General features: G+C 48.1%; 1 protein-coding gene across 1 annotated transcript in view; it reads left to right on the forward strand.

Annotated features, from left to right (window-relative positions):
• The window catches only part of BUB1B (BUB1 mitotic checkpoint serine/threonine kinase B), a 440,231-nt gene that overhangs the window by 60,885 nt on the left and 366,559 nt on the right, over positions 1–12,787 (forward strand). The window contains exon 3 of the mRNA XM_086937370.1: positions 10,118–10,177. Within this exon, the coding sequence (XP_086793496.1) occupies positions 10,118–10,177 (60 nt within the window). The remainder of the gene's footprint in view (positions 1–10,117; positions 10,178–12,787) is intronic.

Below are 12,787 nucleotides of genomic sequence, written 5' to 3' on the forward strand. Positions count from 1 at the left end.
CAACGCCACTCAGCCACGCAACGCCACTCAGCCACGCAACGCCACTCAGCCACGCAACGCCACTCAGCCACGCAACGCCACTCAGCCACGCAACGCCACTCAGCCACGCAACGCCACTCAGCCACGCAACGCCACTCAGCCACGCAACGCCACTCAGCCACGCAACGCCACTCAGCCACGCAACGCCACTCAGCCACGCAACGCCACTCAGCCACGCAACGCCACTCAGCCACGCAACGCCACTCAGCCACGCAACGCCACTCAGCCACGCAAGGCCACTCACCCACGCAACGCCACTCACCCACGCAACGCCACTCACCCACGCAACGCCACTCACCCACGCAACGCCACTCACCCACGCAACGCCACTCACCCACGCAACGCCACTCACCCACGCAACGCCACTCTCACCCACGCAACGCCACTCACCCACGCAACGCCACTTTCACCCACGCAACGCCACTTTCACCCACGCAACGCCACTTTCACCCACGCAACGCCACTTTCACCCACGCAACGCCACTTTCACCCACGCAACGCCACTTTCACCCACGCAACGCCACTTTCACCCACGCAACGCCACTTTCACCCACGCAACGCCACTTTCACCCACGCAACGCCACTTTCACCCACGCAACGCCACTTTCACCCACGCAACGCCACTTTCACCCACGCAACGCCACTTTCACCCACGCAACGCCACTTTCACCCACGCAACGCCACTTTCACCCACGCAACGCCACTTTCACCCACACTGTGCAGTGCACAATAGGTCTCGCAGTAGGAAAGTTGGAGCTATTGGTTTTGTAAATGACAAAGCCCTTTATGTTTTTAAAATGAAAACAAAAATAAAAGGCATTGTTATTTGCAATTGTAATAGCTCCAACTTTCCTACTGCGAGACCTATTGGCAACGCCAGTGCTTGTTTGTAAACCTTCTATTTACCATGTCACATTTGCTGTGCTCTCAGGTCAAATGTCAGGCTCTGTCTTCCGAGTGAGCTTGGTGTTACTTTTTCTTTCTATGACTAAAAAGTGAGAAGATTTGTGACCCTCTTGCTGGATACTAGTGGTAGAACATTTTTTTTTTCAAGCACACAACAATATTTAAAAGAACTGTGCAAGCATTTCAGAATGTATTCTAGCTTATGCACTGTATAATTTTATTAGTAAAACTGGATGCATGTACATGTAATGGTCATTTCAATAACGAGTAGTAGTAAAAAAACTTTATTTGATTTTTCTCAAAAATCAAAACAGTATGCAAATAAAATACATAGCATAGAATATCATTAACCAGGTTCCACTACAGATCATAAACAAATACATTTAAAATACTTCTATAACAAACTGATAATCACAGCATTTTTTTAACACTTTATTTAGAAGTCTTACAACAAAAATAAAAAGAAATGCGATGCAAGACTGTAATGCTCGGGACAAATAATACAAATGTGGTTCATGTGCAAACATAGGAACTAACAAATCCTTCGACATTGTGCGTCCTGATCAAGTTAGGAGAGAGCTTGCCGTCGTATCATGAACAATAACTGTGGTTTGTGGTAGGAATATCTATACACTTCATCCTACTGTATTCCTAGCTGGGGAGTCATGTCCAGTCTGTGGGCTCACAGATGTTTGTGCTAGCAGGTAGGATCGAAAGGACTGCCATATGTCAAGAGGTCTGGATCTTGGGGGTTGCAGCTGTGCATATAGATCGCTATTAGTATTGCAGTATCTCATGCTGACTATCCAGCCTTTCAACGTCGGTGCGCGTTTACCCCCCTCCCCCAATGCGACCTCTCTCTTGGCCAACAATAATGCTAGTGCACAAACCGCCGCGTAGACTTGGGGAGGTCATATACGTGTCCCAGCAATGCCCGCAGTGGTGTGGGAGACATGTTCAGATCAATCAAGCGGGATAATTCGGCAAAAACCCGCGTCCAAAATTGAGCCACCCTGCCACATGTCCTTGCCATAGGTGCAAAGTCTGCTTTCGGGGAGCCGCGCTGAGGGCATGTGTGTGGGCATGCTGGGTCCATTTGGTGTACTTTGCTGGGGGTGATGAATGCCCGCCATAACTTTAAATGTAATATTTTGTGCTTATGGTTAAAGGAGACGTTGCGTGTCGGCTCACAACAAAGCGCCACTGAATATCCGAGAGGGTTTGACCCAGGTCCTGTTCCCATGCCAATCGTATCCCAGAGTCCCTATTTGTAAGCATTGCAATGGCGCCCTTGTACATCCTGAAGATCAAGTGTTCCCTGCCACTGTCCTTGATAAGGAGTGTCAGTGGGGGAAAGTCTGGTGATTCTAAGGGGCAGCTGGGGAGCTGTGATCTTAGTGCACCCTGCATAGGATAAAATGATCTATAAATGTTGCCTCCCTTAATCGTACATCCTCGACACGGGAGAATACGCGTCTGCGTTGCCCCCTGGGTAATGGGCACCCAGAGGTTCCCTGCTGGAGAATGGAGGATTACAAATAGATAAAAGGGACAAAGCCCAAATGTTAAAAATGAAAAAATACTAATGTTCACTGCCCATTATTAACACTGTAAAACAAAACAAGGCAAATGAAAACCATGGTAGGTGATTTTAACATTTGGAGAAAAAAAGGCCAGCCTAACTTGATTGAAATTCATGGACATAAGAAATGAACGTATTAATTTGCAACGGAGATGATGAAATCTAAGGCATATCATGACCATGCGGAGGGAATCTGGGAGAGAAATATTATCAAAACACGGCGGAAGGTCTGAAACTTTGAACCCAGACCCCTTAGGTAACAGAAGCTGATAAAAACATGTATGTTTAAAGCATTTTATTAGAAAGGTACAGCACGCACAGAAAGCAGTGTACAAACATGCAATGGGTGCCGAAAAAGGCAGCTCAAGATCAGAAATGCTAATGTCCCAGCCCTGGGGCTGTTTCAATGTCCTGCTCTTCGCACCACGGCCCATACAAGGCAAGATAAGAAAAAGGAAAAAACAAGAAAAAGGCATTGCCCTATGGGCTTGTACCTCTATTAATAGAACAACATGCCCCAACCAACTTCCCCCCCCCCCACCCCGTCCAGTGCCGTGTAACTTGAAAGCAATCAATCATCCATCCTCTCACCCACCCCGCGTACGCCCGCGAGTCCCCGGCAGTCTCCACCCAGATGAAACCCTGCTTCACAAAGGGGGTGTAAGCCTCAGTAGTCTGAGGTACCTTGGGCATGTGATTTCGGTGAATTCTGAAGCCAACAGTGAGTGAAAGGGTTGCCACAGTTCTTCAAAACCAGTCACATCTCCTGCTAGCGTGAAAGACATTTTTTCCATCCCCAGAACATGCCACAACCTATGCAGCCAACCCGTGCGTGAGGGAATGTTAGTTGTGCGCCAATGAATCAGTATGTTTTGTACCGCAGAACCCAGCATAATGGCAATCTGCCTCCCTCTCTTAGATTTCAGTGGATACATTAAGTCATTTGGTAGACCAAGTAGGGTATACGCTGGAAAACGGGGCAGTTCAATCTCGAAGCATTTATCAATCTCGTCTAACACTGTCGACCAGTAGGCCTGCAGCACTGGGCAGTCCCAGAGGATGTGTGTCAGTGTGCCAACCTGCCCGCACTCTCGCCAGCACCTGTCGCTGAGAAGCCTGTTCATTTCGTGTAGTCTTTCTGGGGTGTGATACCAGTAGGTGGATATTTTTGTGAAGGTTTCTGTGAGGCCTACGTGGTAGGCCGAGTGACGTGCTCTGAATGAAATACGTTCCCATTCTTTAAGGCTAAGCGTTCTCCCCAGTTCTCTATTCCATCGCTCTCTACCGGGAATGTAGAAGTGGGACGACGGGAGCTGAAGCAGTTTGTATAGGTCAGTGATAAGTTTGGAGTCTGAGGTGCGGGTAATTAGCCATCGCTCATATGGGAGGAGCCCCCTGTCTGCAGATACCCTCACACTCGGCTGCAAGGCCCAGTGTCGTACCTGCCAGTATCTTATGCGGTCAGATTCTGTTAACTGATAGGAATCTTTGAGGCTGTGAAAGGGGATAATTCCATCCGCCGCGTACATGTGGAAGAGTGCCCTACAGCCCCTGTCCCTCCAATGCGAGAAGGCCCCTTGTTCCATCCCCGGTGTAAAGTCGGGATTGTCCACAATCGGCGTGAAAGGCGAGGGAAACGTGGTGAGGTCAAACGTGCGGTTTGTGGCGTCCCATACTTTCAACGGGACCCGTGTTATGTAAGAAGCATATAAATTCGGGGGGCGGTGTGGGCGGCGGAGAAAGGGTATTTCTTGTAAAGGGCGTCCGGCCACCGCCTGATCCTGGAAGAGCCAGTGTTTATCGGACTCCCACCTGCTCCATTCTACCAGATATCTTAATTGGGCCGCTTGGAAATATTTGCGGAGGTCGGGAACTCCCAGTCCTCCAGTTTCCGGTGTCAATGTCGTGAGAATGCGGCGCATTCGGGGTTTACGGCCTTGCCACACAAATCGGGACACGTCAGTTTGCATTTGCGGAATCCAGCCCTTAGGTGGTTGCAGGGGCAGTGCTCGGAATAGATACAGAATTTGGGGTAAGACGGTCATTTTAATCGCCGCCACTCTACCAAGCCAGGAGAGCGTGCCTTTGTTCCATCTCCCTAGTTCATCTCTCACCTTCTTGCCAACTGCCTCATAGTTAAGGGAAACCATGTTCTGCAACGTGGGAGCTAACGTAATCCCTAGATATTGCACCTGATCCTTCGACCACCGCAATGGAAAGAGCCTTTGTAGGTCGTTCCTCGTGGACAGAGTCAGGGAGAGGTCCAGGGCTGTGGACTTCTCCACATTCATCCGAAAGCCGGCTACTTTCTCAAAAGCTTTGAGTTCCGCCATACAGGCGGGTAGGGCCTGCCTCGGGCTTTCCAGCGCGAAAATAACGTCGTCTGCGTAAAGGCTTATTACATGGGTGAAACCCCCCATTCGTACACCGGTCACGGCCACGTTCTGCCGCACTCGCTGGGCAAAGGGCTCCATGTAGAGCGCGAAAAGAAGGGGGGAGAGGGGACAACCCTGTCTCGTGCCGCGTTCGATATCAAACCATCGCGATCCACAGCCATTCACGCGCACTGCAGCAGAGGGGGATTTGTAGCAATTAAAGACCATGGTTCGAAATTTTTCTCCCATCCCCAGCTTCGCCATGACTTGTTCGAGGTAGGGCCAGTGCACCCGGTCGAATGCCTTTTCCGCATCGACCGAGAGGAGCATACGTTCCCCTGGAACACGTGAGGCCTTTTCCAAGACGTGAACAACACGTTTAGTGTTGTCTACAGTCTGCCGTCCAGGCACGAAACCGGCTTGATCCGGTTCAATGAGGCCAGGGAGGTGCTGCGCCAGTCTCGCCGCAAGAATTCCGGTGTATAGTTTCAGGTCTAAATTTAGCAAAGAGATTGGTCTGTACGAGCCGCACTGCTTCCTGTCCTTCCCTGGCTTGGGAATGACAGACACTGTCGCTCGTAGCAGATCTGGAGTGATAGTCCCAGGGCCAGAGAAGGAGTTGAATAGTGTAGTTAAGATAGGGCTGAGCGTCCCGCAGAACGTTCTATAAAAGAGGGCTGTATAGCCATCTGGGCCAGGGGCCTTCCCTAGTTTGAGCCTAGAGATCGCCGCAATCACCTCCTCGACCCTAATCTCTCTCTCCAGATAAGCTGCCTGCTCTTGGGTCAGGGACGGTAGGGTCACCGAATCCAGGTAATCCTCCGCGTCCTCCGTATTGGTGGCGTCCGCTCTATACAGCTCAGCATAGAAGCGGCGAAAGGTCTCGGCAATTTCGGCGTCCCCCGTGATCCCCTGTCCCGCCATCCCCGCCAGCTCCTTCACTTGGCGGCTCTGATGGGCCACTCTCAATTTGGCTGCCAGCAGGCGGCCGCATCGGTCCCCCCCAGTATAATATGCGTGTTTGAGGCGCAATGCTGCATATTCCGCCCTATCAAGATCCAATGAGGACAAGAGTTTCCTCGTTGCCTTCAGCTGTTTCCAGACTCTGGGAGCCCCAGTGCGGCGGTGCACGGTTTCTAATTCCTTGATTTTCTGGGTGAGTTCGTCCCGTTTCCGTTTCCTCTCACGGTTATCTGCCGCTGAGATCGCAATAAATTCTCCCCGCAGTACTGCCTTGAGAGCCCCCCACTGAGTCGACAGGGACGTATCAGCGTTGGAGTTGTGCAGCTGATAGTCCTTGATCGAGTCCATAATGCTTTGCACCACATCTCTCCTATGTAGGAGGGTGTCCCGAAGCCTCCAAACCCCCCTCCGGGCTGAGCACGGGTGGAGATGTAGGGTCCCCGAGACTGGTGCATGATCCGACAGTGATATGACACCCATTTCTGAGGCCGTGGCCAGGTCACGAACAGGGCCAGAGACCAGTAGATAATCAAGTCTGGCATAAGTTTTGTGTGCATGCGAGTAGTAGGAGAAATCAGTGTCAGTAGGGTGGAGTTCGCGCCAGAGGTCATGCAGATCGGATTCAACTAACTGGGCCTTGAGCGCCTGCGAGAGTTCCCCAGCTTGTGGGGATCGCTGCGCCGATCTATCTTTTGCGGAGTCAAAAACCAAATTAATGTCCCCCCCTAGCATAATGTGCGCGTCCGGTGAAGCCGTGACCTCCTCTAGAGCCCCGCGTAGAAATCTATCTTGCTGGTCATTCGGGGCATAAACGGAGCCTACAGTGAACGTGAGAGCACCCACTTTAAGTCTGTAGGCAAGAAGTCGACCCTTTTGTTCTACAAATTTGTGCAGCACCTCACCTTTAAACGATTTAGACAGAAGAATAGCCACTCCCGCAGTCTTAGTCGCATTGGAGGAAAAGAACTGTGTAGGGAAATGGAGGGACCTCATTCTGTGGCAATCATTGGCTAACAAGTGGGTCCCCTGGAGCAGACAGATGTCCGCCCGAGAGTTTTCTAACAAAGATAGGATGGCCCTTCTTTTCGTGGGGTTGTTTAAGCCCTTGACATTCAGGGTCAGTATCTTTAGTTCTGCCATGGAAGGAGTGGATGAATCTGCTTATGTGTGCGAACCAGAGTGTGCGAGAACAGGACGACCTCTAAGCACATACGAATATCTACACTGGCATACACAGACACCGTAAAAGCACTGGACAAGGTAACTTCTAACTCCCCCTCCCCAACCGCCCCCATCCCCAACTTTAAACAAACCTCCCCTCCCTGTACTCCCAACTCCCACCTGAACTCCCCCAGATCCCTTCTCACCACCCTCAGCATCCCCCGGGTCATGCTGCCCTCCCGCACCAGTGCACCCAAAACCACTTGAAATAGTCCCGGACAAGCCCAAACGGACCAGTCCGTGGAATGTTACCTTAGTGGACGTCCAGCCACACGTAGTCAAACCTTCACTCCCCCCCCTTCAATCAAAGCCCGCTGTAGAAATACTGCTACTGTGAGTTCCCCCCGGAACGTAGTTAAGCGGTCAGTGCCACCTCCGGTGGACCTTCTAGCACCGTAGACGCAGTCCGGACCGCAGCTTCTTGTTCCGCCCTGATCGCAGGAGACCCTGGCCTCCGTGCTGGTGCCGCTGTCCTCCTTCTCCTGTTCGTGGCACGATGCCAGCCATCGTCAGCTGAGCGCCTCCGTCCAGGCGTCTGGGAGACCTCCTCCTCCGTGGTGATGCTCAAGATTTCGCAGGCGTCCTGGAGGTTTCGTACATGGTGCGTCTCTCCCTGCCACTTAAAGATAATACGAAAGGGGTGCCCCCATGAGTAGGAAGTCTCACGCTGTTTAAGAAAGTCCGTCACGATCTTGAATGACTTGCGCTTCTGCAGCGTGATCGTGGACAGGTCTTGGTATAAGGCGACAGGGTGGTCCCGGAAAGTGAGAGAGCGTGCCTTTCGAGCCTCCGCCATGATCTTCTCTTTCAGCGGGAAATCTGGGAGGAACGCTAGAATATCTGGAGGGGGGCCATTAGCTCGTCTGGTGGGACCCACCCTGTGCGCTCTGTCAATCCTAATGGGGAAGTCGTCCCCCTCTCCCAAGACCATGCGAAAGAGTTCTTGCAGGTATCGAACAACGTCTGGGTTCTCTTCCGAGGGTGGCACACCCCGGACACGAATGTTATTTCTTCGTGACCTGTTTTCCAGGTCTTCGTTGTGCAATTGCAGGTCAAGGTGTTGTTCTCGAAGGGTCAGAACTTCCTGCTGGAGAAGAGTGATCTCTTCGGCTTGCCTGTGCGTGGAGGTCTCCACTGTTTCCACTCTCTCGCCTAGGCCCTCCACCTCCCTTCGGACCTCACGCACCTCACCCGCTACCTCTTGTTTGAGGGCTTGGAAGTCTTCCCTAAGCGTTCCAAAGAGAGATTCCAAAAAGGATCTAGTCACCGGGGGTTCTGCCGCTGCACCAGACTGCGAGCTCCCAGCTGCTCCGGGCGAGGAAGAAGCTCTGTCCCCCTTGGTCTGCTGTCTGTTGAGCATCTCCGGGAGTGTGCGGTCGGTGCGATCATTGCGTTTCCCTCCTCTTTGGCCCGCCATGATCAGGCCTCCACTCCCGTCTGTGCCGTCCTGCGCGTGGGATCCGGGCCTCAGGGAGCCTGGTCCCAGCCCGGCGCCGGCGGCGATGCGCGTCTGTTCAAAAGGACCCGACCGGTCCCGGCCGGAAGCTTCTCCTCAGGCTAAAAACATGTATAACCTAAAAGATGTTAACAACCTGCGGTGATAGTTGGACATCTCCAGGAGCAAATAGGGCTGCTTTCCAGGAACAGTTTTCACCATAATGAAATGACCCATTGAACGTTTGCGAAGAGCCGTGGCCTCACGTTCTGCAGCTACCCTTTCGTCCAATGCCTAATTTAGCCATGGAATATCCTGCCTAACTATACCTTCTGGATTGGTCATTTCAATTGAAAATGTGTTGCCTGCAATGGCAGTGTGGTGCCACGCCATGCATATTCTTCTCTATGCCACTTTACTCTGCACTACATTTATGCTATAGCACGCTGCCCCTCCACTCTGCATCACTGCCCCCTGCCGTTCCACTCTATGCCACTGCACTCTTCTCTGCACCACTCCATTGCCACTGCACTCTGTGCCAATGCATTCTACTCCACTCTGCATCACTTCATTCTACTCTTCTTCACTCTACACCTCTCTACTCTGCACCTCTCTACTCTGCACCTTTCTACTCCATGCCACTGCACTCTACAGCACTGCACTCTACAGCACTGCACTCTACAGCACTGCACTCTACACCACTCCAGTCTAGGTCACTGCACTCTACACCACTGCACTCTACACCACACCACTCCAGTCTAGGCCACTCCAATCTACTGTACACAACTCCACTCTATGATGCTCTGCAACACTGCACTCTACGCCAATAAACTACTCTGTAACACTCAAATCTACACCCCTGCACCCTACTTCAGTCCATTGTACGTTACTCTAATCTATTCTGCACCACTGCACTCTATGCCACTCCCCTCGTCACCACTTTACTGTGTGCTGTTACACTCTATACGATGGCACTCTACCCTGCACCACTCCACTCTACGCCACTCTACTATAACAATCTACTCTGCACCACTGCACGTTTGTGCCACTGTGCTCTACGCCACTGCACTCTACTCTGCACCACTGCACTCTATGCCACTCCCCTCGTCACCACTTTACTGTATGCTGTTACACTCTATACGATGGCACTCTACCCTGCACCACTCCACTCTACGCCACTCTACTATAACAATCTACTCTGCACCACTGCACGTTTGTGCCACTGTGCTCTACGCCACTGCACTCTACTGTGCACCACGTACTCTACGCTCTACACCACTAGCTTTTACTCTCACATTTTTATGCCTTCTTCGCCCTCTAGTGTCTGGCTCTGCCCCACATGCCTCTTACCGTCTGTTTTCCATATGCGCGTCTTGTGGACTGGGGTCCCTTGTCCACCCTCCTCCACCCCTACACTACCTGCCCGTACCTTCTGCTTTTACCAGCCTGGTGTATTGTATTCCCTTCCTCTTGCACGCCACTCCTTTTTCTGCACCAGCCTGTTATCAAAATAAAGATGGCACACCCACTTTAAATATTTTTTGTTGAATTTATATCCTTCTAGTGATGAGTATTCATCTATCTTCCATCTCACAGGGCATTTGAACAGGAAATCCGCTCTTACACTGGAGATGATCCTCTGGATGTCTGGGATAGGTCAGTATTTTATTTTTAGTGTCTGTCGAGATACTCTAATGCTCTCTAGTTTTTTCTCTCAGACGGAATGTTATATTGTAACCTTTTGCTGAAAGTTAATCTTCTAACCCCAGCGAATTAGGTGTTTGGTCCTGTTCGGCTATGCCTGGACTTTCTCTCATTGCTCTGTTGTGTTTCTGCCTTTTATTTTCAAAATATTAAGTGGAAGCTGATCTATTGTAGGGTCAATGGGGAAAATGAAACCCAAGAAAGGTGTTTGTAGAGTTATAAGGCGCCTGTCTCTGGAGTTGGCTAACATCATATATGAGGACTGTGAAGAGGAGAATTGTGGGTAATTGGTGCTGTCTCCAGTTCCATGGCTTGTGAAATGTTCCATGGTTGGAAAAAATGGGGACCCCTACATACTAGTTAGTTTGCTAATCGTAGGGAATACATAAACACAATTTGAGAAAGGTAATATGTAGCAAACCAGTGATAGTTTTATCGCCCTTATTTCGACCTCATTTCAAATACTGTCTGATAGACAATAATAACTCACTGAGACAGTAATATATCAAAATTATTTGATTATTTTATTTTTCATTCTATTTATTTACTTTTTGTATTTTTTTTGATATTTGAAAAACTATATTTTTTGTTACTTAGTTCATAAAAGACATATGTGATTCATATAAATAACATTTAGTGACATACAATACTTATATTGACAAAGAACAGAACAGTTTCAACATAGATACAAAAAAAGTGCTATACGATATATTCAGTCGATGGGAAAGATATATGAAGAAGGCAAATGTGGTAGAATGGAACACAACGCGTTTCGGCCGGAGGCCTTCGTCAGGTGACCGTCATTCGTATTTTACATATAGACTGGTGTACAACATAAACCTATACAGAAAGGAGTAAAAGACATATAGAGTGCACATATGAATATTTGTAAATCACTGATATATATTTACTGTCTAAACATATATTGCAAGGTCGAGAAAAATATATATTTTTTTTAGCAACTTTATATTAGTTTTAACTAATATAAAGTTGCTAAAAAAATATATATATTTTTAACTAAATAACGGAATGTTATATTGTAACCTTTTGATGAAAATTAATCTTCTAGCCCCAGCGAATTAGGGGTTTGGTCCTGTTCGGCAATGCCTGGACTTTCTCTCATTGCTCTGTTGTGTTTCTGCCTGTTATTTTCAAAATATTAAGTGGAAGCTGATCTATTGTAGGGTCAATGGGGAAAATGAAACCCAAGAAAGGTGTTTGTAGAGTTATAAGGCGCCTGTCTCTGGAGTTGGCTAACATCATATATGAGGACTGTGAAGAGGAGAATTGTGGGTAATTGGTGCTGTCTCCAGTTCCATGGCTTGTGAAATGTTCCATGGTTGGAAAAAATGGGGACCCCTACATACTAGTTAGTTTGCTAATCGTAGGGAATACATAAACACAATTTGAGAAAGGTAATATGTAGCAAACCAGTGATAGTTTTATCGCCCTTATTTCGACCTCATTTCAAATACTGTCTGATAGACAATAATAACTCACTGAGACAGTAATATATCAAAATTATTTGATTATTTTATTTTTCATTCTATTTATTTACTTTTTGTATTTTTTTTGATATTTGAAAAAAGTCTATATTTTTTGTTACTTAGTTCATAAAAGACATATGTGATTCATATAAATAACATTTAGTGACATACAATACTTATATTGACAAAGAACAGAACAGTTTCAACATAGATACAAAAAAAGTGCTATACGATATATTCAGTCGATGGGAAAGATATATGAAGAAGGCAAATGTGGTAGAATGGAACACAACGCGTTTCGGCCGGAGGCCTTCGTCAGGTGACCGTCATTCGTATTTTACATATAGACTGGTGTACAACATAAACCTATACAGAAAGGAGTAAAAGACATATAGAGTGCACATATGAATATTTGTAAATCACTGATATATATTTACTGTCTAAACATATATTGCAAGGTCGAGAAAAATATATATATTTTTTTAGCAACTTTATATTAGTTTTAACTAATATAAAGTTGCTAAAAAAATATATATATTTTTAACTAAATAACGGAATGTTATATTGTAACCTTTTGATGAAAATTAATCTTCTAGCCCCAGCGAATTAGGGGTTTGGTCCTGTTCGGCTATGCCTGGACTTTCTCTCATTGCTCTGTTGTGTTTCTGCCTGTTATTTTCAAAATATTAAGTGGAAGCTGATCTATTGTAGGGTCAATGGGGAAAATAAAACCCAAGAAAGGTGTTTGTAGAGTTATAAGGCGCCTGTCTCTGGAGTGGGCTATTGGGCTCGACAAATCCACTCGCCCGCTCGCATTTGCGAGGGAGAATGGATGAGGTCGAGCTATTTTTAGGTCCTACTCGCCCTTTCTGGCGAGTAGGAAAAAAACTAACTTTTGTCCTCTGTCTTTGAAAACGGACCGAAAGTGACAAGATAACAAGATTTAAAGGCATTTTTATTGCTCACAAAGGGACTAAGCAATAAAGATGCCTTTAAATCTTGTTAACTTGTCACTTTTGCTCCCATTTCAGAGACAAAGGTCAAGTAGGTTGCAGTTGGGTCGAGGGGATTTTCC

This window comes from Lissotriton vulgaris, chromosome 9, assembly GCF_964263255.1.
Source record: "Lissotriton vulgaris chromosome 9, aLisVul1.2, whole genome shotgun sequence".
Classification (NCBI taxonomy): domain Eukaryota; kingdom Metazoa; phylum Chordata; class Amphibia; order Caudata; family Salamandridae; genus Lissotriton; species Lissotriton vulgaris.